We start from the raw sequence: 27,543 nt of genomic DNA, 5'->3' as shown, positions 1-27,543 counted from the left end.
TACACCTTAATCCTCACAGCAGGAAACCTCTCCACCTTCAGCCTCATTGGGTTTTAATCAAAGAAACACATCGCAGGCCTCCAAAGGTTTCAACAGCAGAGAACAAACGTCGTCCGTCTCTGTCACCTCCCCCTCTATATGATAATGATGTGCACAGTTTGCTATGCTAATCAGATTGTGACTCACAGCCCTTCAGTGGATGGCTGAGAGGATTTTTCATCGTCTGCTTGTCAGGGGTCTTAATAAAGTTTTTTTTCCTAATGCATGCTGAGACACTGACAAGGCTTTTAAATTACAAACCACATTTGAATCAGCAAAGAAATGTTTGCATTTAGTGGAATCATCTTGCTCCCAGATATCACAATGTGATGTGGCAGTTTAGGCTGCTCGACAAATGTCATCACCGTCAGGTTGCACTTCCTCTCATTTTATTTTGAAAATCAAAGTTGCAACATGCATTTGTGCTTTTGCTGCCTTATTTCTTTCTAAGCACGTTAAACAAGAGTATTTTCTTTTAATGGAAGATTGTAAAAACAGGATTAAGGATGTTGATTTATAGTTCGATGATTTTTTTTTGCTTGTAATAGTCCTGTTGTTCGTTCTTTATGTGAAATTGTTTTCATGCTGCTGTCTTGGTCAGGACTCGTAAAAGAGATTTGGTATTTCCATTCGAATGTTCCTTGTTAAATAAACGTTTGATGAGAAAATAAGAAGCACTTTAATAGAGCAGTGCGTGTCTGTTTTTAACTACGCTGTGTTCAAAATGAAGTGTGTATTTTTCAAGAGAATCTCAATGAGCCATGTTTAGATAAATGAACTTTAAGACAGTTTATTTGAAATAATAACAAATCATACTGATTAAAAAAGGCTTCACGGTTAGTCTTATTGCTCCTCAGCTCTTCTAAGATCTGTCCAAACATAATCATCCATCTTTCCCCCTATAAATCCATCTCTCTCCATGACTCCCAGAACACCCAGTAGCAAAAGCTGTAATTAAAAACACTCAGTTTCCACTGACATCTCCTTCAGGGATTTGGTGTGAATATGCATCAACAGTCCGGTGCTGCAGGTAGAAAGGTATGCCTAACATCAGCACTTTGCCGTTGGACTCTAAACTGCTGCAGCTGCACAAACGGCTCTGAGGTCAGTTTGTAATATTAAGTAAGTCATTAAAGAACCTGTAATCATGAACAGGATGTAGTGTACAAAAGCAGACAGAACACGTGGGGGGAACGCGTTCTTAAAGTCCTTTCAAGGTGAGCGACGCTAATTAAAAAGGATTTCTAAAACTGCAATGACTTACTGAAAAAATGAACACATATTTTAGAGCCTCTTTTATCAGCAGGATCCTTTGTGGTGTTTCGCTTCAAACGAGCAAAACAGAAAAAGAGTTGTCTGAGAAATAGTTGCAATCAAGATACCAACTTCCTCGACTGTTGATTTTTATCAAAAACAGATAAGAAAGAAGTAAAGAAAAGGCTTTTTAAACTCAAAAAGCGCACTGAGCTTACACTGCAGGGTCCACATAAGATAACATCTCAGCAGAAGAGTTTGTCAGAAACGCTCAAAGAGAGGAGTGTAAGAAATAAAGTCAGTTATTTTTGTCCTCTGATGATTTCCTTACAGATTTGCAGACTTAGAAGAAGGCAGGTTAAAAATCGTAGACAGACTGAAAATCATGATTACAGATTATGCTAATCTTCCTCAAAAGGTGCATGTGTACATATTATTTTGAATCGCTAAAAAGGTGTTTGTGGTCTACAACAGTCCACAGGAGAATAAAAACAAATTGTCAGAGTAATTGTGAAATAACCCTCTCCAGACTGCTAAATGTCATTTCCCCGCCTCTACTCTCCCACACAATCATCACACCTCCTATGTCCACACACTACACGAGTATCTGCAGCAGCTCACAGCTGAGTGATAAATTATAATCCGGATGCAACAATAGGTGGTCTGTGAAACATGCCGTCTGCAAGAAACGCTGCTCGTTACATAAGAATGTCCAGATGCAGATAAAGATCCTGAGAGGGCTGAGATCAGGGCCGAAATAGACTGAAATCGTAATGTTCCAAATTCTCCTTTCCTTCAGGATGCCGATGCTGATAAATCAGTTTTGATCCATGCAGGCGACCTCTCACTGACCTCACTGATCAGTTACTCTGCAATCAGTTACTCTCTGCCAACGCTGCACTGTTGTTGTTTGACACAATCATAATTATATAGTTATAATTAAACTCAAACCCAGAACAAACTCATGACCTGCACTTTTAGTCTTGATAGAATTATAATAATTAAATCTAATTTCTTGTATCTGGTATTGAAGTTTGGTTTATATTCTATTCTACTTTTTCTTCTGGACACAAATAATGTCTGGATACAAATAAAGTCTGATTGATTGATGAAAAGTATTAACTTCTTGGAGGCTGATGGGTTTGGTGCATTGACTACTCACCATAACTGATACCCTGTTTAGGTGGTTTCAAATGCCAGTACTGATACTGGTATAGGTATCAGAACAAATCTTAGAGGGATACTATACACCTCTGTGGGTTTGGTGAACAGCCTCTAAAACAGATAATCTGCTGGACTAATGGAGCTCTAATGACTTTATATGGAGAAATATCTTGAAGCAGATGAAGCGCTTGTGTATGCATTGAATCAATGACCCTGCCTGGGAAAAGGGTCGGACGTTTATTGGACGTTGCCGCATTTCTATTTTCATTCAATTGGTGTTTCATTTGTTCATTTGAGGACGGGGGATTGCAGCCCTGACCAGCGTCTGCTCTGAAAGACACGCACAAACCAACACACACACAAATGGAGTGCGTGTGTGTTTAATGCACTGGGAGCCAGCAGAGGGAAGATTTCCCCAGAGAGCGAGCCACCGCGAGCAGAGGCACCACTGACTGCTGCAGAGCCACAGGTAAGCCGGCAAGGCACCACTGAACTAGGAAGGAACAGCTGCTCCCCCGACCCCCTGAGAAGTGCCGACAGGCCGCCGAATGGATGGCTCAGGTGTGTTAGACGCACAACAGGACCTTTCAATACATCTGCCGTGGCAGCTACTTCAGATTCCCCGGCCTCCTGCTGCCCTACCACTTACCACAAGCCTCTCACCAGGCTGGACCTCTCTCTCTGCATCCATCAGGAGCACTTTACTCACAGGAGGCACTGAGCTCTGAAGCCCACTGGAGCAACATCCAAACAAAATGTCAATGCATTAAAGGGAATGTTTGTCCAATTTTCAACCTTATTTTTATCTACCTGGGCTAAGTTCAAAGTGTTAAAAAAGGCCTGCAGGTGTGTATGTAATGTGTCTCTGGGGAGGAGCTGAGCACAGCTGCAAATTGTTTTGTCCTGCCTTACCAGCACCGTCCCTTGATGTTGCTACTTTATTTGCTATTTGAGCTTGGATTTATTTGTACCTCCTTAACTTGTGTTGGTAAATAGCTAATATGTCTCACAGCTAAAAAAAGAAGACAATTTAAATAAGTATGCAGAGGATTATTGACTCTGCATACATTGACTATGTTACAATAGACGTTGTTTTGGAGGGCTCCACTCATTCAAGCCAAGAAAACGGCTTCAGAAAAGCAGCTGTGGAAAGGTGAGGCTGCTTGTATGCAATGCATTCTGGTACATGAAGGCTACTCAGCTGTAGCAGCAGCAGAATTCAGCTAACGCAGTCGGGACAGCTGACTGCACTGAGTCTTAATTGAATACTTTTACCACAAATTATCTATATCTACTTAAAATAATCCAAGCAATCTCTTGAATCTCTAAACACTGCCTTCTCATAGAAGCAAATGTCATGTGATTATGTTTTAATACTGTACAACCTTTCTGAGGCTGTGGCTCAACAGAGCATATGACTGTTACCAAAGCATTAGAAAGATGATAATGTTGATGTTAAGATTACTCTGCTTAACCCCAGAATTAATTAATTTGTTCATGGCCTGTACAATGTTTCCTTCTGTAATTATTGGTTTCTTAAAGATCTCAATACTGGGGCTACAGTGAAGTCGGAGTTTAGAAAATAATATAGTTATGGTGTATTCAAAATAATCAAGATATTGTTTGGGTTAGGGTGGATTTATACATCTGCATTACATGTGTACATCAAACATATGGCACCATGGTTTTTAGAGAAAAATTATAGATGTGTTATTTATTATCCTGCATTACTAGGGAACTCACAAATGATCACATGTTAGTCATAGTCATTGTCTTCTAAAGTCCTGCAATCCAAAGTTTTCTTGCATGTTAAACAAGGTGCCATTAAGGTAAGGGAAGAATCTGTTAATGATCAAAACAAACCAACAGAGAGACTTGAGTGCATCTGTTAAAGTTCTGAACCATGATGAGATACAGAGTCCAGTCTCCTTCAATAGTGTCAGTTGTGCTTTGGCCGATCCAATGCCCCAAAGCTACATTAATTATTCCCTACCTTTGCACCAAACTTACCCTAACCTTATCCATCCAAGAGGGCAGACCAGAAATCACAACCATATTTAGTTGTATAGTTTAGTAGAAAACACTTAATCATGACTAATATTGTCCATGCAAATCTACTCTGTAAACTGTAACTTCATAGAAATAATTATTAAGCATGTATTGGTTAAGTCATAATTTATTGTTCCTTTCCTATCTTCATCCCAACAGTCTTATTTTGACCCTTTTATGGACGTCTCCTGAGGCTAGCAATGGAAGCACTTTCTCTCCTCTCGACTTTAGAGTTTGGACAGAGGATTTCAAAAGGGAAGGTGTACCTCATATCCTCAGTTAGCTGCAGGGGACAGAAAATGAAAGAGGGAGAGCAGGGGGGGGGGGACTATACATCTGAAAGGAGCTGCAGGAGAGAGGAGAGGAATCATCCAGCCCTCCGGCTCTGGGACACCCTGCCAACCTGCTCATGCTCGCAGAACCAGAGTCAAGTTTTAAATCACTTCTTACAGGAATTCTTTATGACCGCCAGCAGGAACCAGAATCTAAAGCATCCAAAACCTCCTGGACCTGCAGTCAAATGTGTTTTATTACTCATCAGACTGAGGCCGTCTTTATAGGGCAGCAGCTTGTAATATAAAAGGGTTACTGCAGGAGCACACAGTAGCAAAATACATCACGAGATATAGATCATTAAAATTCCACCAATACTTTATCAATACATGTTTTATGTTTGGTTATGCCATTAATGCCACACATCTTTGTTGGATTTCATTATTGTTGAATCATGGGAAAAATGCGTTCCCGTTTTTTACTCCCTGTATGTGAAAAGATGTGAAACTTAATGTGTTGGTCTCTTTTGATGCTTTGAAGGAGGATTTTTAATGATCAGTGGCGGACACATCTGGCTGCAGATTTTCTTCTTTCCCTGATTTCTGACTCTATCCACTATCCTATTTCTACAATAAAGGCACAAAAAGGGCGGGCCGCCCCCCTAATATAATGGTAGGGGAAACACTGTAATGTATTGTAGTCATGTAATTTGACTTGTGATTGTTTGTATGACTGCTCATTGATTGTTGTAAACTTTGTACTGTGCTGCTGCGTTGAACAGGACACTCCTGGAAAAGAGACTTTTTAATGTCAACAAGCTCTTTCCTTCAGGAGTTCAGGAGGAGGGAGGGGAGGAGCTGGGAGGGAAAATACAGAGGAAGGGAAATAAGGCATAAATCACAAAGGAAGAAGAATAAGTAAAGGAAAAGAAAGAAGGAGGATGGGAAATAGAAGATAAAAGAACAAGAGAGGACAAGGATGAAGGGAGAGAAGATGCCAATGAAGGAGGTGAGGAGACTGAAGAGGAGAGTAAAGTAAAGGAAAGATATCAATGAGAAGACAGGAGGAAACAGAAAAGAGGATGGAGGGAAATAAACAGTAGATGTGAGGAAGAAAGGGAGGAAGAGGAAAGTTGAGGAACGAGTGGAAAGAAAAAAAGAGAAAACAAGAAATAAGAGGAATGGAGAAAGGAAAAAAGAAGGAGAGGAGAGGAGAGGAGAGGAGAGGAGGAAAGAAGGACTTGGTAGGTCAAGGTAGGAATTGAGAGGTGAGAAAAAGAGAATGTTTTATGGGAGAGATAAGAAAATAGATTGAAGAGAGGAGCGAATCCACACTTTTGGTTTCATTAGAGTGAAGACAGAGAGGAGGTATGTAGCAGAGCGGGGGAGGAGGAGGAGGAGGGGGAGGTTAATGACAGCAAGGGAGGCAGACTGGGAGCTTGTAACGGCATCGCCACGCTCTGCTGGCCAAACAGGAGCTGATCGGGCAAATGTGTTTCTGCTCAGGTGTGCTGAATTATTAAACAGACAGCGAGAGGAGAGGCTGGTCCACATCGGCCTCCCTGACCGGCTGTGGATCAACCAGTCAGTCAGCGGTCAGTAATGTGTGTGTGTGTGTGTGTGTGTGTGTGTGTGTGTGTGTGTGTGTGTGTGTGTGTGCGTGTGTGAACCAAAAATCAGGTCAGCAGTAACCTGGTGAGCAGGACAGGTGAGCTGAAAATGTAATCTGCACAAAGAATCAGCCTCATTTAAGCAAAACTCTGTTTAACCTTCTAGAAATGTAACATCATGAAACAAAAAAGCTCATAAGGTCATTTAGTCAACCATGAAACAAATTATTTTAAAGCTCCTGAGAGGAACTTTTGGTTTGTGTCGATTTTGGCGCCCCCTGTGGACAAAGTTGTATCTCGCATCTCTTTGCTAGTGTAGTGTTTTCTAACATAAAGACTCACCTGGCTTTTTATTTAAATGTGAATTGGTTAACAATAATAATAATAAAAAAAATCTTCATTGGTTACCCTGCAGCATCAGTTAAAGGCATTAAAAATAACCATATAGAAATAATCCATCACGCCCCTGATAGTCTTGTTTGCCTTTGTCATTCATAAAGAGGCATCATTAGAATCAGTCTGTTGCAAAACCAACTAAACTTACAAGTATTATTATAAGAAAAGACTCAGGATCTCAATAAATAATGCTTTTATACTTCTTTTTAATTTATGTAATTAACCTTTGAAATGTGATGCAAATTATGCTTGAAAACACTAATCATTATTATTATTATTAAACGATGAATCAAAGACACACAAATATATGTTTTTTCAGTAATAACTGATCTTTAATTGGTGTGGAAGCCATTTAATTGTATGTCCATAAACTTAAGGATAAAATTAAGCAATATTTTTATAATTACAGAACAACTTCTGTGATGTTTTCTTTTGTTTGATTTTTGCATAAACGGCAAAAAGGTCTTGAATGAACTGCTTCTTTCATATACGACTGAACGTCTTTGGTTTTTGGACTTCAATTGTGACAATTCTCACCCAATAAATTGAAGGAATAATCAGAAAAATTATCAACTCATAAACAATTATCAAAGTACTACAATGTTGAACAGAAACCTGCTCGTTTTGTAAGCCTCGTGTCTACAGCTAAATAAACAGTATGTGCGCTTTGTAATCCCTGCTCAGCTCTGTTGTAGACTCATGGGCACCCTGCTGTAATATATAACATGAAATGACATAATCAGGGTGCATCCTCCACAAGGCTGCTTATGACAGTGCAGATCTGATGACGGTCTAATGAGAGAGTTAGGGGTGAGGGAAGGTCAGAGCTAAGAACAGGGATCATAAAACACCTGGGAGAGAAACTGTATTTATGTGAGGGAACATTATGCTGTAAAGAGGAGGCACAGTAAGGGTATGTAACTCCCTTTAAGTGCATCCATCTAGAAAATGACTCCAATATAAGTAAAGAGGCTTACGGTTTGTAATGTGTTTGATTTTGTCGGTATTATAGAGCAGAAAACTCTATGCCTTTTTGTGTTGGATAAACAGAGCATAGCTAGAGGATATAACGCAGACTTTTGAGGTTCAATGCCAACATAAGACTTTGGGAAGCTAATTTGGACTTGATCTTTTTCAGGGTGCACTGCTGCAAACATCCCTTTTCTTTCTTCACTTTCTACATAGATCATTAAACCTCAGCTCTATAACGAGGACACTGCTGCCAGGATAAGAAACAGGAGAGCAGAACTCATAACTCCTGTTTCTTAATCTTCCACAGTGGCTTCAGTTTAGTTACATAACAGATTTGAAAAGGGCTGCTCACTTTACAAATCTGTAAGACCCACAGCAAAAATAAATCTCTGATCTTTAAGAATATAAACCTGGCAGGTCCTTTAGATCTCGGGAACCAAACACAGTAAAGTGACTGCGCTGCACACTAATAGACGGAACTTTTGGAAACGTGTCAGCATGATCACTTTGTGAGCTAATGAAAAAAAAATCCCCTTTTTAGTTGAGACTGATATGCTTACTCTTGACAAAAGCACTTAAATTCATCATTTTCATGGCAACCTCTTGTGTCACTGTAACAGCAATTGGATGTAGTTTAGATCATTTTTGTGTATTTGATTCTTGCTTTATTTGAAATTTCCTTTTTGCTGTTTCTTAACTTGCATTTATTGTTTTTTAGGCAATGTGGGGGGGGGGGGGGGGGGGGGGGGGGGCAGTGTTCAGAGGCGCTGCTTGTCAACAGGCAAGGCAGGCAACTGCTTGGGGCCCCAGACCAGTAGGAGGCCCCAAGCAGCGTTAGAAAATGTGCACATTTTGCAATGGGAAACCCCCCTAAGGGAGCACTCTCTCTGCTGAATGATGATTTTTGCCTAGGGCCCCAACAGACTCTAGAGTCACCACTGGCAGTGATAGCAGCACTGACATACTATTAAATAAATAAAGTTTATATACTGACTAATAAGCAACGTGTTGTGCTGACAACATAAACATTTGTTTGGAATCATATTTCTGGCCACCTGATGAATATTCCTACAATATTGATTTTAGCTTTGTTGCGGTCTCAACAATTTGACTGTAGAAAACATGGACGCAGTCTCAGTGACGTATCCATTGGTTTCTGAAGAGGCTTTATGAAGCCTTGTGATGGTGGACGCAGTATTGACATTCTACCTCCTCCTTAAAATTTGATTAATCTAGATACAGGGGAAGATGTGGAGTTTATGTAACTCAACAGCTACAATGCGTCCATCTTTGAGTCAACAGTAAAGTCCAAGACTCGATTTTAGGGGGTTTAATGCTTTTATTAAAGAGGACAATGGATAGAGTCGGAAATTGTTGAGTGAGGAATGACGTGTAGGAAGGAGCCATGGGTCAACCCGCTTGGATTACCCTCCATACATCAAGTTACATTTTGGTCAAAGGATTAACAGTTAAGAAAAACAGTAAAGTTCCTAACAAAAAAAATAATAAATCAAAGGGCCGAGAGATGTTAAAATGCTCAAATGACCAGAGGGAACCTGCTGTCAGGTGATAATTCCCCATGGGTTCTTAAAATGCTACTTCTGATGCAGTCATTAAATCCACAGCTGATACCTGCTTAAGGAGCTTTAAATGTTGCTCTAATTTCTCTGTCTTATTATGTAAAACACTTGAAGTGCCCTCTGTTTGAATGGTGCTCTGCAAATAAACTTGTTACGATGCATTTCAAATGTCAGGGACGAGAAAATCGCAGGCAGATTAGCAGTGACTGGGTTCCATCTTAACCTGCGCGACCTCCAGACTGCTCCCTCGTGTCACACGCCAGCCAAATCTCTAATCTTGGCTTTCACACTGCGACAAAGAAAGCCTGCTGCCTCGCACTACCTCTCTCACAGCTCAATTGCTTGCTCACTCGAGGGGCCGATGATGATGAAGGCGATGGAGAGCGAGGAAGGGAGAGAGGGAGTGGAGCGAGAAATGGAGAGGGAAGGCAATAGGGAGAGGGGGGGGAGAGAGAGAAAGAGAGAGAGAGGTTGCTGTGTGAGCTTTAAAACGCCACAGGCTGCCCTAATGAAAAGCCTCTCATGGCGATGGAGAGATTGCCTGTGGAATGGGCTGCTGATTGGAGAAGCAGCAGCCTGGTGTAGCGTGCAGACTAATTAAAGTATTGAAGGGGTCTGGGTGACGGGGGGGAGATTAGACCTGCTCCCAGGGTTAGCCAAGCCGAGGAGAGCCAGGCGAATGCACCTCACAGCTGGGAGGACTTGGATAATGGGGGAAAATATCCCACAAAGACATTTCAGACCAGTGAAAAACTTCCATGAGGACTTTGTTTAGCCAACTCCTGCACATTTGTTCAATCAGGATAGAAAGTAGCTCCAGGTCTGTCTAAAGGTCTCCGCAGATTTCACCATCTACTGTTTCATTAGGACTATTTCCTTAGTAGAAAGTGGTTCCAAGAATAAATGACAGTGGTGGAACCTGGAGCTGATGCTGTGAAGACTTTGTCTCTTTTAATGGGGTGCCTGCTCTACCGGCTGAGCTAAACCGGCCTCCCTGCTGTCTATGTTTTCAAAAGTAATTTGGATCGGACTTGGCTGGACACAATTATCCGACAACCTGTGCAAATAAGACAGAAATACAACCACAAGATGGCTATATACAACTATAACAGTGGAAAACAACGTTGTTTGATAATGTTTTTGGCTCCTTTCAGTGAAATGACCTTTGATGATAATGACTTTTTTACTGTGCTTTAACAGCATGTTTCACGCTTGAATGGATTCATGTCAAACTGTTGTCATCCAGAGGATTTCATCACATCACGTCAAATGCAGCTGACGGGGCTTCTTCTGCAAGTGTTGTTTGGTCTTTAGTCATTGAGATAGATTAGTTTAGTTTTTAGCACGGATAAGAGTCTTAAGCCATGACAGCAATACTGTGAGGCTTTTAATCCTGAGCTTAATGCTAATGTTAATGTGATAAGTGCTAAAATTTAAAAATGACAAGAGGCTGAAAGTTTGTTGTTTGTTTACCAGGTTCACCATGGTTTGAAGTGTTGGTATTTCAGCATTGGATAATTAGCCCTGTACAGAAGGAACAGCTGGGGCTGATGGAAATGTCATTAGCTTTACTACAAAGTGGTGTTGGACATAATAAAATGAATTTAATGATGGCACTAAAGAGAAAGAGAAAGAGCTCACTAAAGACACGGCACAAAACGGCCTGAATGTCTGAAGCTCAATTCATTGTAATCCATCAATAAATTGTCAAAACATTTGACAAAAATTACAAATGTCTCCCTGCTGGATGACTAGTCTCAGGATCCCCACCCCACTGTGAGAGTGCTTTATTCTGTGAGGGCAGAAAAACTGATGGCAATCAATCCAATAGTTGTTGAGAGATTTTAGTTGAAATGCATGTTGCATGTCCATCCATAGTTCAGTGTAGAAAAACAACTAAACTTCAGGCTCTAGGTCGTGCTGTATTTGCAGCCTATTATCACTCTTAAGTTGTCAAAAATGGCAGCTTGGGATAAGACCTAAGGCTTAAAAAAATGACCCTCTAGGTACCCATGAATCTTAATGTTTGACCATGTCCTCTAGCTTATTGTTTCTGTGTTTTACCTCAAATAGTCTCAGCCGTGAGTGTTTTCAAAGTGCGTGTTATATGTAAGATGAGAATCAGTCCATTTCCCGGGCCGTCTGTCACACTCATTTAGGAGGACTTCTTTCATTACTTGTATTATCATCGCCATTATCGGCGTCTCTTCTCATTTCAGCTTTTGCAATGTCACATCTCGCCTTTCTGCTAAAAACCTCCATCTCCCCACAGGATTAATAATGTAGCTGCCTGTCTGTCGATCAAGTACTGAGAAGAGCGAGAAAAAAAAGGAGCTTGAAAAATAAACTCCTTCCGGCTGGCATCTCAACACCCAGCAGTAAAAAAAAAAAAAAATACCAGGGGAAGATGATGTGGAAGGAACTCATTAGTAAGTGGCATTTAAGATGCCATCCAGTAACACGAACGGGGGATTTATAATATCAAGAGAGAATGACTGACACGCTCGAAAACTGGTGGAGTGTCTCTTTCTCCCCAGTGAGCGCGTTAACAAAACAATCAAAAACTCTGCATGTAGGGATTCATGATGTAATCTGACAGAAGGTATGAGGCTATATTTAGTAACATTAATGACCGAGCCTTAGCAACAAGCTCAACAACTGTTCTTCAGGTGAACAAGTCGTCTGGTGTTAATCCACAGGAAAGTGATTTGTCTCTGCACACTGCGTCACACTGATGCAGTTGATGTGTTTTAGAAGGGATCATTTTTCATACTAAAACCCCTTTTTTTCTGCAGACATCATTCTAACATTATTATTTTTTATTGTAGCCATAAATCTTGGCTGTGTCACACTGGGTACTGCAGCAGCATGGAAACTCTGCAGTATGTATTTCTGATAACAGCACACAACCTTTAAGCAAATTTTAATGATATTAAAGTGCTATAAAGAGATGATGAACACCTCAGCAGCATTCAAATGCAATATTGGAATTATTAGGCACAATGACCCCCTCCAAGAAAATCATTACCGTATTTGTGTTTACTGCAGCACACTTGTCAGATAATAAGCTGCAGTTTTCATTGATTTTCAATAGTAATATGGATAATATAATTTTGACCCAGCTTTACATCCTGATGCTTCAAGAAAGTGGTCTGTGTTGCTGCTACATAAGAGACTGAACAATGTGGTTTAAAGTAAATTAGGACCTCCAGTCCTGCTCAGAATATGATTTACCTGATAAAAAAAAAACGTTGTGGATAAAATGCTGATACCTTTATGAAAATCTGCCACAGCATGCACAATTATAATCTTTTTTTTCTGTGTAATTTTAGATCTATGTTGGTATTTTAAACAAAAGGGGGGAAAAAAACATTTGTTGGGATATTAAGAGTTAAATAAAATATTTTGTTTTTATGATAAATACATATTCATTGCACTTGTTATATGAATATACAAAACTTCTCATTTTTAACAACTGTCACACACTGTTTCTATATCCATCTTGACTCCAAACTGATCAGTAATAGCTGAGGAGCTCTTTGCTATCCCATGTTTTTTTTCTCATTTTTACTAAATTAGACATTATTAAACTCATGCATGTTTAGATTGCTGGGTTTTGTTATTTTAGTTTGGGCTGGAGATACCCAGAAATCCTAATTTCAGTTTTCTTATTTTTCTGTAGGTTCGTTTTTTTAAGTAGGTTTAGGGGGAGGTGCCCAGAGCGACATACCATTGCGAGGTTGGCTCGACGCCTTTGAGTCTTTTGTTCTTTTTGGCCGGGGTCTCCGGTCCCTTTTGTTTCATTTGTTGTATTGTTCATCTTTGATTACTTTGGAGGAAAATATTTACGTTACATAAAGCTCAGTGATGAAAAACTTTAAGTGAACTGTGTGAAGTCCAATATTTTTTTTGGTGTCCTTTTCTCTCGAGCCATACAGTATGTGTTTGATTTCTGCAGAGGCCGCAACATATATGGATAAAAAATATCTTGATCAGTAAGGACATTTTAAAGTGAGCCTGCAACAATAGTCTGTCCATTGCACTTAATATTACTACTTAACAACCCTTCAATATTCACCATTAAGAACCTGTTGCCTGGTGCCCTTCATTGATGTAGCTCTTTTGTGTCTCTTTTCATTATGTGGATGTTGTTTTGTTTGACCTGTGTACATGTGTTTGTTACCTTGTGTTATAAATGAAAATATTTGCTCAAAGACAAATTTACCCTGCTTGCTCTCCTCTCGTCTCCCTGCAGTTAATGTACACTATAATGAGTCAAATGGTCTCATCTCCACTTTATTAATGTTTATCTTTTAGTCTGTATTTTTACATGGATGTAGAAACATACCTTGACGGGTTTCTTGCGCGATGTCTCGGCCTCGTTGTTCTCAGCCTCCTCGTGCTCCTTGCTTCCTTGGGGCAGGTTGGAGTAGTTGGCGAGGCTGCTGAGGAGAGACGACACCATGGGGCTGGTGTCCATCTCCTCCTGCAGAGACACAAAAACAGACAAGAAGGCAGGAGTCAGTACTTTTGAACTGAGGTCTGAAAGAAAATTAAAACACTTTAAAGACTGTGAGCAAAACTTCATATATAATACAGATGTGGTAGTGTGGCAAGAGTGTCAACAGATCACAGTATGTTACCCTTCTTCTGTGCTACACCTCTCCTGCAAATGCAAACCCAACTGAGAACAAAGAAAGTGCCTACACAGTACATTGTTCATTTTCCCATTTTGTTTTCTTTCTCTTGTTTAGTTTAGAAATCCCGCTGAGAGCACAATGTAAATACACTTGTGCAGAGCTGTGGCAAATTGCCTCGTTGGACTCCCTTCCTGTAGCAGTGTGAGATTTTCTTGCTGTAACCTGAAGTTCCCACATGCCCTTCACACAGTAATTACCATCATTAATCGATGTCACAGCCCCTATTCAATCACCGAAATGGTGAGAGCGAGAGTATCCTGCTTCTTCTGATCATGCCTAATTGTGTGCGTTAACAAATACGCGTGTGTGGTGTGTGTGTGTGTGTGTGTGTGTGTGTGTGTGTATAACAATGGGCCGTACCTCGAACAAGGCCATGTTCTTGCCGTCATACTGCTGGCTCTTCTCTGCAGCAGCATCACTGCTGTTGATGAAGGGGCTGCTCTCCTTGGGGTTACTATCACCTGTGAGAAACAGACACACACCTTTAGACTGAAATAAAGCATGTCACAAAAAAAACAGACGGAAGAGCATCTCTGTGTGCAAAAAAAAACACATTTGCAATAACATCATTTATTCATCAACTTGTTGTTTAAAAAAAAAAAAAACCAGAAAGAAAACATCCTTAAACATCAGGAAGTTTGCCAGGAGAGGAGGAGAGTCGTACAATCACCACAAAGCGCCCACAGTCAGAAACCTAGAGGAACAGAACCACAACTAATGGAGCGTGCATTCACAATATGTGCAGACTGCAGAGCTATATTTTCCATATGGCCACAGGGGGAGCACAAACTGGAACATCTCAATCAGTTTTTTAGCTACGCTGACAAACAACGACATCACAAGTTTCTTTCGCTTGTAAAGAGAAAATATAAGAATTATTCAATCATTTTCCTGCAGCTTTTTTCCCCTCACTGCAAACCCACAACGGTAGAAAGAGTGTGATGTTATGAAGGTGACAGCTGGCTTTAGGCATCATGACTCCACAGAGCAGCATCTGCCTGCAAGTTCACTGTGGAAGGCACAAAGCAAAGCTCTAACACAAACAGATCTTTAAGAAACACGCATGATCGGGAGGTCGAGCTCTGGGAAGATGCATCGATTGGTTATTCTACTAGGCCATTGACAAGCCCATCGATTCCCAATAGAGGTTTCAAAATGGATCTCAAACAACACAAGCAGTTAGCCAATACATTTTCCCAGTGACTTTTCCAATCAAACCATGTGCAGTAAAACTTAAAAAGACAACAAACATGTTCATATTTGTCCTTCTGGGTTTTCCCTAGAAGGACAACCAGTTGTTTTTTCAGCACCTCAAGGCCTCAACGAGTAAAAGAAGCAAAACCAACAACAAGAATCATGAGGACAAAGTGTGAGAGAGAAGAGAATGAGTGGACTGTTTACTGCTCAGATTTGTTTTTGTAGCTAGAAAGACACTCAGAAATGGCATAAATCTGACAATGCTAATAGAGCTACATCTGTTGTATGCAAATCTGTGAGTCTAACCACCATATGTCCAGATAAAAGTATTATGTCCAAATATGGAAGCATCATCATATCATCTGTACATTTTTATGTCTTTATACTAAAGATATTTCACAGGCATAACACATATATGTTTGTATGTACATTTAAGTATGTACAAATATGAAATGTTCTTAAACTGACAGCTTGTATCCAAACCAGTTGTTATGAGCACTGTACATTCAGCCTGAAGACATTGATTCATTGTTTGGGAGTTGGCCTCAATATTAATGCTTCTGTGTGAGTCTGAGGCGGTCCAACATGTAATAGTTTCTTCCTTTGCCCATGCATCACCCTTCCACCAAGTGTCATGATATAAGAGCACAGGAAATACTGACTCTGTGAAGGTAATATTAGCCCTCCCGCTAACTAACTACTTCAAGTTTATCTACAGAAAGTTCTGCATAATGCTCACAATTAGTTTCAGCTTAATTTCAAGGAGTAATAGAGGCTCCAATTTTTGGATGTTTTAACTTTAAGTTGTTTTTACAGGTTAGAACTGATGCTGCTAGATTTACATCAGCTTAATTTTGTGTCTTCATTAGAAACCTGTGGAGTCTCTGTGGGTACATGGAAAGTCCTGCTGATACAAGGTTTCCTAACGCAGGAAGGTAAGACCAAATAACAGATCTATAACTACACTTACATGAATGCTACAAATACTGTAATTGGTCTGCTCACCCTAACCCTCCAATGTGTCCTTTGAGCTTTAGCTTACATTTATTTTTCTTAAACACAAGTTAGTGAAACCAGATCCCACAGAATACAAAAACATATTTGAGTCTGACTTAATATAACAAAGTAAATTAAGGAGGTTGTAATATTGTTATTTAACACCTTCTTGTTTTTAGCTTTTTATCTTTGATTATCCTAGTACTTGTCATGATGTTTGCTTTCTACTAGAATAACGATAAATTCAGAATCACTTTATTAACCAAGTGGAGCAGTCATATTTACACCTTCCCCCTTCAAGCATCTCTTGAGGGAGACAGCAGATTGCTCTCCCTCTGGCTCTCTGTCCTGCCTTGGACCGAGCACCACGAGGCCGGTTTATTTATAGCAAGGATGCTGCAGCCATGTGCCATGACGTCGGGGCACCGCTTACAGCCGCCACACTGTTCTACACAGACAGAGCAAGAGGGCCACTCTGACAGGGAAGCTGAGAAAAAAAAGGGGCATGCATGAAAATGCAGTGCACTAAAAAGCATGAAAAGAATGGGGAGAAAACGCATGCTGAGGGGATGTTAATACAAAGAGATGGACAGAAAGAGAATGAGAGTGCGGAGGAGAGGATGGAGAGAGACACAGATGGATGGGGCGAGAGCGAAAAGTGACAGGGAGAGAGAGACGCGGTCAGACGGACAAAGACGTGGCAGCCGGGGTTGAAATGGGATCCCGCAGAGGGAGAGTTGGGACGGAAAAGAGGGAGACACACTTCTGTCTCAGAATGTAAAAGCTTCTGCTTCTTTTAAGGTCCAGTTTAATTGGACCTGCTGCTTTAAACATAGGCTACACAACGGCCAACAGGGAAGGTTAAAGCGTCCTGCAGAGCGTTTAAGAACACCTGGATTATATAGTTCTTTGTTTTTTTTTACCTCTTTAGGCCGAGTGAGGATAATATGCGCCTGTGATATATAACAGTTTTACACGCCCCTGTGGAAACAGATTCAGATTAACTTTATTATCCTGCGCAGGGAAATGTGTTTGGTCCAGAGCTCGGAACATAAAACCACCATAAAATCCACAGCACAAACAATACAATACACCATACGGCCATAATCTGATCATAATAAAAACAAACTCGAGCAATTTAATTCTACTCGGAAACAAATAATATCAGCCTTGTAATACAGGGCATATGGGATAAGCATCTATAGGCTACAGAATGTGCTAGTGTATGTATGTGAACACACAAACACACAGAGATCTTTGGGTTTAGGACTGTTGGTAGGAAAAAAAACTTCATTTTCAAGATGTCACATCTGGACAACTTCTTTTCTTCAACTTTCTACAGCCTAACAAGAAAGCTGGTAAAGGTTTCACATATTAAACACCCTTTAGATGAAAGACAATAACCATTGCACCAGATTACAGGATAAAGAAAGTGAAGAACTGTTGAACTGCAGAACAAAATGAAGTCAATTACGCTTCCACTTGTTGAGACTTTGAAATGTGTCATTTTTTAATTAACGTAGCCTCGTGTGTGAGTGCTGTCACAGCAGAAGATTATAATGAACAGAGTAAAATGTTACAGGTTATAATAGCCGTGCTTTACAATACAACTCAACAATTTGAAATAGCTGGAACAGGTATGGGTGTCAGTGGGAGAGAATGGTAGATCCTCTACCAATATATTCAGCCCAGTGGGGCGGCTGTGGTTCAGTGGTAGAGTCGGTCGTCTATCAACTTGGAAGGTCGGGGGTTCGATCCCCAGCTCACGCAGTTACACCCGATGTGTCCTTGGGCAAGACACTTAACCCCAAATTAGTCAACGGCGAATATGAATGTGTACGAATGGATTCGTTAATGCTGATGGACACTTTACTTTGCAGCCTCTGCCATCAGCGTGTGAATGGGTGTCAAATGCAATGCTATACAAGCTCAAGTCCATTTACCATTTACCAATAATACGGTTACATGTTTGTGCCTTTGGTACGTGATACACCAATGTTGCACTTGGTAGCCATTTTACTTGAAGCAAGAAGAAGGGAGCCTAAGTGGCAGCTTTTTGGAGGTAATCAAGTTCTAAGGCTTCTTGCTGTATCTTTAAAGTTATTCTTGAGAAACACTTATGAGACTGATTATAACAGAAGTGTTTTGAACAATTCCAACAGCCCATGTAGTGACTGGAAAAGTCAGATAGGTGCATCCTTAATGAATTATTGTGTGATTGGCCAATGCAAGTCAGGTGTTGTATTCACAAGTGGCAGTGAAGCCATGATCGAAACAGTAGATGTTAATCAGCTAATGAACACAGGACGGCAGTGCTGTTCCTGAACCAATCTAAGAATCTATTAGCAATCATCTGATGACAATGTTAGTGCCTCTGGAATCAAAGGCCAACTTTGATTGTAGTTGACAACTACTTCCTGAGTAGACAGCGGTTAGTGATAAAGGACTTCAGACCAAGAAGACCCAATCCCTAATCTGCAAATATAAATTATGCCTAAACTAAACCAGTCCTCCATTGTTTCTAACAAAAGATACCATACAAATAATTCATAAATGTTTGACATCTCGATTTAATACTACTTACTATAGATCACCCGATAGCGTTCATCATGTGAGAAATAGTGAATGAGTGCTGGAAAGATCAAAGTACAAACATTAACATACTCTTCCGCACACACAGAGCACTTCTTGAAGGATCAAAGTGATACGTGATCTTATTGAGAACACACACACTCCTTCACACATTTGTATATCTGCAGGGCTAATGCCCGAAAGACAAACTCCTCTCTCCCATCACTTATCTCTCCATGGCCCATTTCTTCCCATCGTCTAATAATTAAAACTCCATCATCAAAGGGATGATGGATCCCCTCTTTTTGGAGAAATGACAGTGCCTAAAAGATTTCAGCTCTGGCCGCGTCCCCCGAGCAGCTTATCCTCCTTCAATCTGAGGGGATCGCTCCAACAATGGCTCTCACTATCAAAGCCTCTCCTATCTGTGGTCAAAATCCAGAGCTTTACTGCTCACTGAACATGCCGGCTTCTTCTAAATCCTCTGCAAAACAAAAACACTATCTCTTCACTTCTCCTTTCCTCAACCTAGTGCAGTTAAAGTTTGTTGGGAAGATGCTGAAACTTGAGGTACATCCGTTTAGCTGGTGTCATGCCAAAAAGGGAAATAAAAATATATTTTTTACAACACGGACTCAATTTATCGTACTAATTCTGTCTCTGTAGAACTGTCTGATGTTCTCAAAGGTATCTTGTTTGTAGCTGAAGTACCTCGATTTAGTTGGTGTCAAGCCAAGGAGGGAAATGATAGGATGTGTTTTACTATATGGACTCATTTAATGTACTATGCAGGAGATGCAGGAGATTATTTTTAATGCGGTGTAGATGCACTCCTCTGATCTCCTGCCAAAGTCAACTCAGTTTAACTTCAGCTCCCAAATAATTTGTCTTCCAAATCATGCAGCGGATTGGGTTCCAACATATCCATTGAAGCTAAACAAAAATATTTTATTTTAATGTTTGTTGAAATTGTAGTCACCCATTGGAATGAATCAATTTAAGGAGAAAAATTCAGATTGTTTTGTGGTTTCAGCATCTGGAATTTTGAGGATTTTCTACTTTTCTCTGTTTAAAGTCTAAAACGTAACACTAATTATTTTACTACTATATTAGACCAAGAGAGAAGTAGGAACAATACATACCCAAAAAAACTATTTATATACAGTACATTGACCAAAATAGTCTTTGTTTAATTTCCTGTCATCCAACCGCATATACTTTAGGATTCAATTAGAAGACAAATTAAAAATAACATGGAGGTTTAGATGGATTTAATTTGAATATAGATAATATGGACAGACGTTTATTGACTTTTGAATTGAATTTTTGCAACCAAAATGTATAAACCATAAGGTGATTTTAGGGTTTTAAGATGCATACATTTAACAATAATTCAGAAAGTAATTTGGTATGAGACGTCCGAAGAAAGAATTAGGCCCAATCACGATTGTAAATCACGCTTAAGCTTTACAATGTGGTTGGAAACTTCCACTCAGGTACTATCTCTCATGTTCTATTTGTGCTCTCTGTTGTCTGTGAGAATGATCTACTGCAGGAGTGAGGACACTGTCAGTATCTGAGAGTAAATGTTAGATTTACTACAAATGAGTGGAAGCCCCCAACGCTGCTCTTGATCGGACAATTCACAGTTTTCCAACAGATCTTTGAACAGAGGCTCAGAGGATTACTCTGAGAACTATTTGACTTTGTTTTATTGATCCTCCTTGTACAGTGGTTAGGTGGCGACAGTCACTGTTCTCTCTCTCTCTCTCTCTTTACTGTGTGCCATTCTGTTACTTCTCTCTGAGGAGTCACTTAAAGGGGGAATAGCCAACGCGCTGGATGTTGATTCTTGAGGAGCTGACTCAACAGAGGCTCAGAGACACTTGTTGACTTTGTGTGTATTTATGTGTGTGTATATTTAATATGTGACGACGCATATGTTTGGCTCAGACCCCACTCATGGTGTTGTACACTAGCAGCAGAACGGCTTCGGCCAATTAATCTTAGTCTGGCTGGATTTCAGCCATTTCATGTGGAAGTAGGGACACGTGAAATATGAAACTACTCGAGTGCTGCTGAGAAAGTGAGGTCTTTCATACAAAACGTACCCACAGCTACTTCATGTATGACAGTGAATACAGAGCATCATTTGGTTGTTCCTCACAGTGGAGTAAACAGTGAGTATTCGCGCATACAGAGACATTTCATTTGTATCCATTTAAATGGAATTAGTGGGTCGGAAACAAACAATTAAAAAAAGACGGAGTTGGATTTTCTGGCTGCGTTCCCCGCCATTGTTCCTTGGTGCATTGCCAAATCCGTGCAGGTCATGAGTTCACTCGCTGATTCTCTCATCTCCTCCGAATGTCACCACAGTGACACATCAATTCATGTCTGGAAATCAATCCCACAGCTCTCTTTCATTCTGCCTGTAAGCCTTATGACATGGAGGAGGAGGGGGGGGGGGAGGAGGGGGGATACTGGGAGGAGTCAGGTGAAGGATTAAGGTCACTTTAATCTAAATTCCAGGCAAATCAGGATTTAACATGGACCCAAACATATCCATTTTTTTCATTCCTATTCTGGAACAAAAAAATAGTTTGCCCAGAAATTGACCCTCATGTAAAAGCTTTCAGTTTAATATATAACAGATCGCAGAGGGGAACAGGATGTCGTGTAGCACATAAGATTATTAAAGCCAGATACAAATCCTCTGTAAAGACATTCATCTGGATGTCTCTGACTGTCACCATTAAAGACTATTCTTCTCATACCGATATAACAAGTAACCTTACTTTAAAATCAATATCAATGTTTGTTTTCAATATTAACAGAAACTCTCTCTTCTTAACACTCTATTTGTGACTATTTCTGTTTGTTTAATTAACTCTATTTAGAAAGGAAATCTCGCTTCACTTGATCTCATTGTTAAGAAATAAGAGAGAACTGATCAGGACAACAGCAACGTACAGCTGAAAAAAGACAGCATGAGAGAAAGGGGGTGGGTTGAAATGAAGACTTTGCCGTGTGCATGCTTAAGCAGGATAGCTACCACTTTCAACTAAATGTTTAACCCCCGACAGTGAAATTTTGAATTTTCTCAAGATTCTCTGCAGACGTTTGCAGTACCAGAAGCGAGTGAGGACAAGTGCTGTCCTCTGCAGACGTCTTTTTAAAACGAGGAACACAGGCAAGAAGAAGTGAACAAGTCTTGTTTTCCTTTAAAATCCTGCATTTACAAGTGATATACATAATGTACAGAAAGAAAAAATAGCAACAGCATATGGTTACAAGCCCACATCTGCTCCCACACAGTGTCAGAAATAGAAATTCTCTCTCTTCTCTCTCCATCATGGCTTCAGCTCCACATCAGAGACACAACAGCCTTGTATAATGGGATCTCACGCTCTGCTCTGCTTTTCTCTCTGTCTCCCACTCTCCCTTTTCTTTCTCTCTTTTTTCTTCTTCTCTGCTGCTGGTAACACACATGATGCGCTTTTATGGTTACATGCAGGCACACCTATTTCAAATGTTCTTCTTCTGTGGTTTTGCAGGAGAGAACCTGTGGCATGATCAGCATTCAGTCTGGTGCTTCAGCTCTGTATAAATTTTAATGCCGCCTCGCCTCAGCAACTGATTGGCTGAGGGAAGAGGGAAGCAGGAGAATATCTTTGCATGCACTGAACTCTTGGCATGTTGACCAGGCCTCGGCACATGTCACCGTCTGATGATGAATGGGTGGGTTTGGTCCTATTTCCCCCCACTGCTGCTGCCTCGCCTCTAGCTGTGCATGTCAAGATTCATTTTTGTTTAATGTCAGGTCCCTGCAACGCCTTCCCAGGGGCTCCCTCTCTATCTGACATAAGGCGTAGAAGGTGATTAGATGTAGGAGGAGACTGACACACAAATAAAACGAAACATCCTTTCCCCTTTTTATTTGTAAATCCCTGCGACGACCAGAGGAATATCGCTGGTGATGAGTTGATGCAGAGAAAAAGCAGACTGGGATTTTTTTTTTATTCACTGTATTTCATAAGGACTGTTTTTCATTGGTCTTATCGTTCCATGACAGAATTCAATTTATTCTTGGCCTTCTGTTTTCCCATTATCACAGAATACTGTTCAATAATCTCTGGCGCTAATATTTGGCCGATAAGAATCTTCTTCTATTTGACACAAAAACACAGATTACAAAACACTTCAGCAGCTGAGCTAAAGTGTCTTAGATTTCTATGCATCAGATAAGAGGAAATAGAGAGCTGGCAGGCACTCAGACGGTCGCTGTTACACTGTAAAAAAAATAATAATAATAATAATTTTAGAGCATAGATTTGTGGCCTTAAACACTGCCCTTAAGATAAACTTTAGTCTTAAAAATTCTTAGTAATTATTTTCAAAAAAATTATTTTACTGTCATCTAGATAATTATACCAATGACTTTGGTTAGGGTTTCTCTGCAAACATGCAAACACTAATTTGATGCTTTTAATACCAATGAAAAGATGATTAAAGAGAGGCTGAAAGCGGAAGAAAAGAAACATAGATTACAGTTTCCTAGACCCCTGTTTTTGTCTTCAAATGTCTAGAGTTATCTAATCAGCAATGCAGTAACACACAGTAATAATAAGAGTAATAAAATCAGTTCACAGTAATGAGAAATAGTGATAAAAAGAAGCTGATGCTCACATTAGAGAATCAGGAAGTGTCAAATGACATCATAAGAGGGAAGACTGAGATGTTAAACTGAAAAGTTGCTGAATCATTTGCTAGAGATCGATTCAGATCACCACACACTAGTCTTTGCATTCTGGTAAACTCTCTCCTCTCAAAAGCTCACATTTCTCCATTTCACATCCAGAATTACTCACAGACTGCTACATTAGCATTAACACTTTCAAACCAAAATCCCTCTGCTCTCTGCAGTCATACCTCGACTTGTCTTCCTGTCTGGAACCCTTTCAGGATGTTCACTTGTTCGGATAAGTGTCAGGCAGGTAGAGAATGAGCTGCAGTGAATGGTTAGCCATGTACAACCAGTAACACGGAGTTTGCAGCGGAGCCTGCCTATCAGACACCCTCAGGTGGTGGGCCGGCTTTGGGAGAACACCCTGTGTCGTGTTACTCAGCTGCATGCCTCCTGCATGCATGGAGAATGCCTGTGGGAGTTACTGGAGCTAGCTGCCCACTGCCACTGCTGTAATTGGCGAGCCACAGAGCCGAACGGGGCTTCGGGGATGAAGGAAAGAGATGAAAAAAAAAGAAAGAAAAGGTGTGGGTGGAGGTGAGAGAGTGAGAGCAGCAGGGAGGGAGAAGGATTGAGTGGGAAGAGAGAGGTGACGTTTGGGAGGATTATACACTGGTGCAGTAATTGGTAAGGGTGCAAAGGTGTCCCACACCTGCTATCTTTTACTTTTTTAGCCAGAAGAAAAGACACAGGGGCAAAGAGGCAGAGAGAGGGAGAGAGGTGACGGAATTGGAGGAGATGATAGCACCTGGAAGATTGACATATTTTCATGAGGTCACGGATTTAAAATTCACCCTAACTTATCACATGCCAGGAAACCAATTTAACTCGGAAACATAATTTCCTTTGGGCTGCTTTGGTGCCAGGTCCGGACGTTGAGCCAAGTACTATCACACGTTTATTACATTTGGCACATTTTTTTGGACAAGAAGGGGCAACCGCCTGTGATAGGACGAGAAAGAGAGCGACAGAGAGAGAGAGAGAGAGAGAGAGAGAGAGAGAGAGAGAGAGCAAAGTCCTTGATGGCAGAGAAGTTTCTGTGATCTCGGGGTCTGATCTAAGGTGACAGCACTATCATCTGGCCAGGTTTGCAGCCCTCTGAGAGAATGCTGAAGGTGTGAATCGAGGTGCAAAATTATCAACCGAGTATCTTGTCTCCTTACTGGCCCCACTTTCACTCCTCCGGCTGTGGCCAAGTTCTCCATCCTTTCCCATCTCCTCTTCCAAGTCAGAGAGAAAGCAATCCAGCCAAAGCCCAGAGGACAACAGAGGGAGGGCAAGTCCTCCTCTCCTCTCCTCCATCACCACCTTTTTCTCATTTATTTCCTTCCCCGGTCTTCCTCCTCGAAGGCGTGAAACCTCATCCCTGTGGTCTCTTCATTCCCACACCACCTCCTCCACTTTCCCCCTTTTCACTTCTTTCCTTTCTGCCCTTTTCCTCACCCCTTTGAGTCCTCTCTCCTCCAGGCCAATAACAAAGTCATCATGCTTCAGTGCAGAGAAGCATTCTAACATCCAGGGAGTGAACCAACGTTCAACTAAGACATTGAATGAAACAAACCCACAAGTATTACCATATACAGTATATATATACTGTGTATATATATATATGTAAGGGGCAGAATCAGCAGAGGCTCAGCAACACGATATTATCATGATACTAAAGTCAATATACAATGTTATGATGTATTTTTACATTTTGTATAAATGTGGTGACATATGTTGTGATATGATGTCATTATTTAGCTTTTTTCAACCAACACATTATCACCATCTAGCAGACTGAAAAAGGAGGTTATTTTAGAATCAAATGATTTAGTTTGTTCAAGTTTTATTATTTAGATTACCTAAAACATGAAATATGTAGACTCCTTATTGGTGTTTTGATACATTACAAGGGAACAAGCATGACCATTCTGTATTGACCCTTCTGAACGTAGAATATGGATGGATAACGTGCTCATGTTTCTTAAAGTCTGTGATCCGCCTCTTCTGCGGAGATCAAAATAAATTGACAAATGGTCGTATTGCAATCCTAAAACCCTTCTGCTGTGGTCTAGCTTTTCTGCCTAAATAAAAAACCTGGTCGTAGATGCTGTCCCTCTACTCTGACTTCATTCTGGTGTCACAAGTCTGTTAACAATCAGGAGCAAAAGTCCTAGACTGGATATCTGTCATTTCTTATATGAATAACTGCCGGCTACACCAGAAGCCCTGAAAAATTGGCATCTCCCTTAGAGGTTATATCATTGTTAAACAACAGCCAGGGTTGGAGAACAACAAGTCCTAAAAAGATAGAATTATTGGACAAGGATATAAGATGGTGGAAAAAATAATAAATGAGCAATCTAAGACTCATGCAAGTATTTCAACTGACTCTTAAGAAACCTTTTAAAAAGTAGCGTGACATTCATTTCTTAAAATTTACATCTCCCTTTTTTGTGCAGGACATTTTCATGGAGCTGGAAAATCGAATGCAAACCCATCAAACAGCATGAGACTTTATGTGTTTACTGGAACCTTTTGTGGTTCACAGGTTGACTTGCCGACTGGGAAAACTTCCACATACCCAGATGGTTTGTCTGCTTCTATTAGCCAAGAAAAGCTTGGTCTCTCCAACTGCTCTAAAATGTAAGCACGCTGCACCCAGGCAAGGTTTTACTATTTTACCATATCTGTCTCACAACAGTTTGTTCATATTTTTCTGGGTGATTGATTGACATCTTTTGTTTGTGAAAGAAAATCCTCGAAAAAAACTCTTAAGATACACAAGTATGAGTTCTTGAGTGCTGACCGGCCTGCTGAGTGCGTAGCATCACACCACTTCATGTAAAGAGACGGAAAGGGAGACTTATTATGTAACGTGGCCAAAAATAACTTCAGTGAAACATTTCACCATCCTCTCTGAAAGTCAAGGCAGGCTGGCATTAACCAGGAACTTACAGCATCAATTCAGCTGTTTTGAAAGGCAACAACATCAGAAAGCACATAAGAGACTTTAAAGAAACTCTGCAACTAACTCAATCGCAGGCGATCAGGCATGTGATGAACAACAGTTTGAACTGGCACTAATGTAGGACTAAACACCTTGGAGGGTGGGAAAAAAATGGCTTTGTGTTACTTTACATCTACACAACATCACCGTTTCTAGCTATCTAAGTTGTCTGAAGATGGCATACCCATTGAGTTTGTCTTTCCAACAATCTGCTTGTTATCAATTTTCGGAAGGCCCGGTTGACTGAAACTAAAAGTGAAATTCAACATGAATCAGGATTACAAGTTTCATTTTAAAAACACCTTGTGATGGTCAGCTAAATAAGCTTTGGACAACGCTAACATGTTATCGCATTTATCAGCATATTAGCAATGCAGGGTTTATTGTCTAAGTCAGGGCTGACCAAACTTTTCATACAGCCATTATATAATTGCATGCAGACTAGAAACATGAATGTAGGATGGCAATCCAGGAGAGAGTTCATAGATTTTGGTTGTGAAAGACAACTTCACTTTCAAGGAAGCGTAAAAAAGAGGCCTCGGAAACATGTCACGACATTTGCAAGAACAGAAAAGCGGGGTGGATACTGAGGACCGGTGCTTTATTGTTACTGGTTCTGGGCTTTAGCTACCAAAATAATGATAAGTTCCTGGACAGACAGTGCTGCTTTCAGTATATACTAATGTTTAACCATTCTAAGTAAGCTGGCTGGCAAATTCCTAGCTGGCCTCTAATGATGAAGTGGCCTGCATGGCTTGGTTTGCAGTTGCATAGCTTGGAGTTTACATTTATGGATCCACAAGTGACCAGGCAAAACATTCAAAGGTGTGGGATCGTTTTAGAATATCTAATAAAAACGCTTTAGGATTTCTTATAATTGCAATAAATGTAGAGGGTATTTCTTTTTGAAAGTGGCTGGCAACATTTAGCAAACACCTGATTTGGTAAATCTACATGTGAACATGTTTTACCTACCAGACTCATGTTTCCCTCTTCTTCAT

At 40.5% G+C, this 27,543-nt stretch overlaps 1 protein-coding gene across 2 annotated transcripts in view; it reads right to left on the bottom strand.

Annotated features, from left to right (window-relative positions):
- Positions 1-27,543, bottom strand: part of slc12a5a (solute carrier family 12 member 5a) — a 106,948-nt gene that overhangs the window by 36,248 nt on the left and 43,157 nt on the right. For both annotated transcript variants that reach the window (XM_061043357.1, XM_061043358.1), the window contains exons 2-3: positions 14,397-14,497; positions 13,685-13,822 (exon numbers count right to left, since the gene is read on the bottom strand). In XM_061043357.1, the coding sequence (XP_060899340.1) occupies positions 13,685-13,822; positions 14,397-14,497 (239 nt within the window). The remainder of the gene's footprint in view (positions 1-13,684; positions 13,823-14,396; positions 14,498-27,543) is intronic.

This window comes from Labrus mixtus, chromosome 7 (assembly GCF_963584025.1).
Source record: "Labrus mixtus chromosome 7, fLabMix1.1, whole genome shotgun sequence".
Taxonomy (NCBI): Eukaryota; Metazoa; Chordata; class Actinopteri; order Labriformes; family Labridae; genus Labrus; species Labrus mixtus.
The sequence above is the reverse complement of the archived record's forward strand: the minus strand, read 5'-3'. Positions and strand labels throughout refer to the sequence as shown.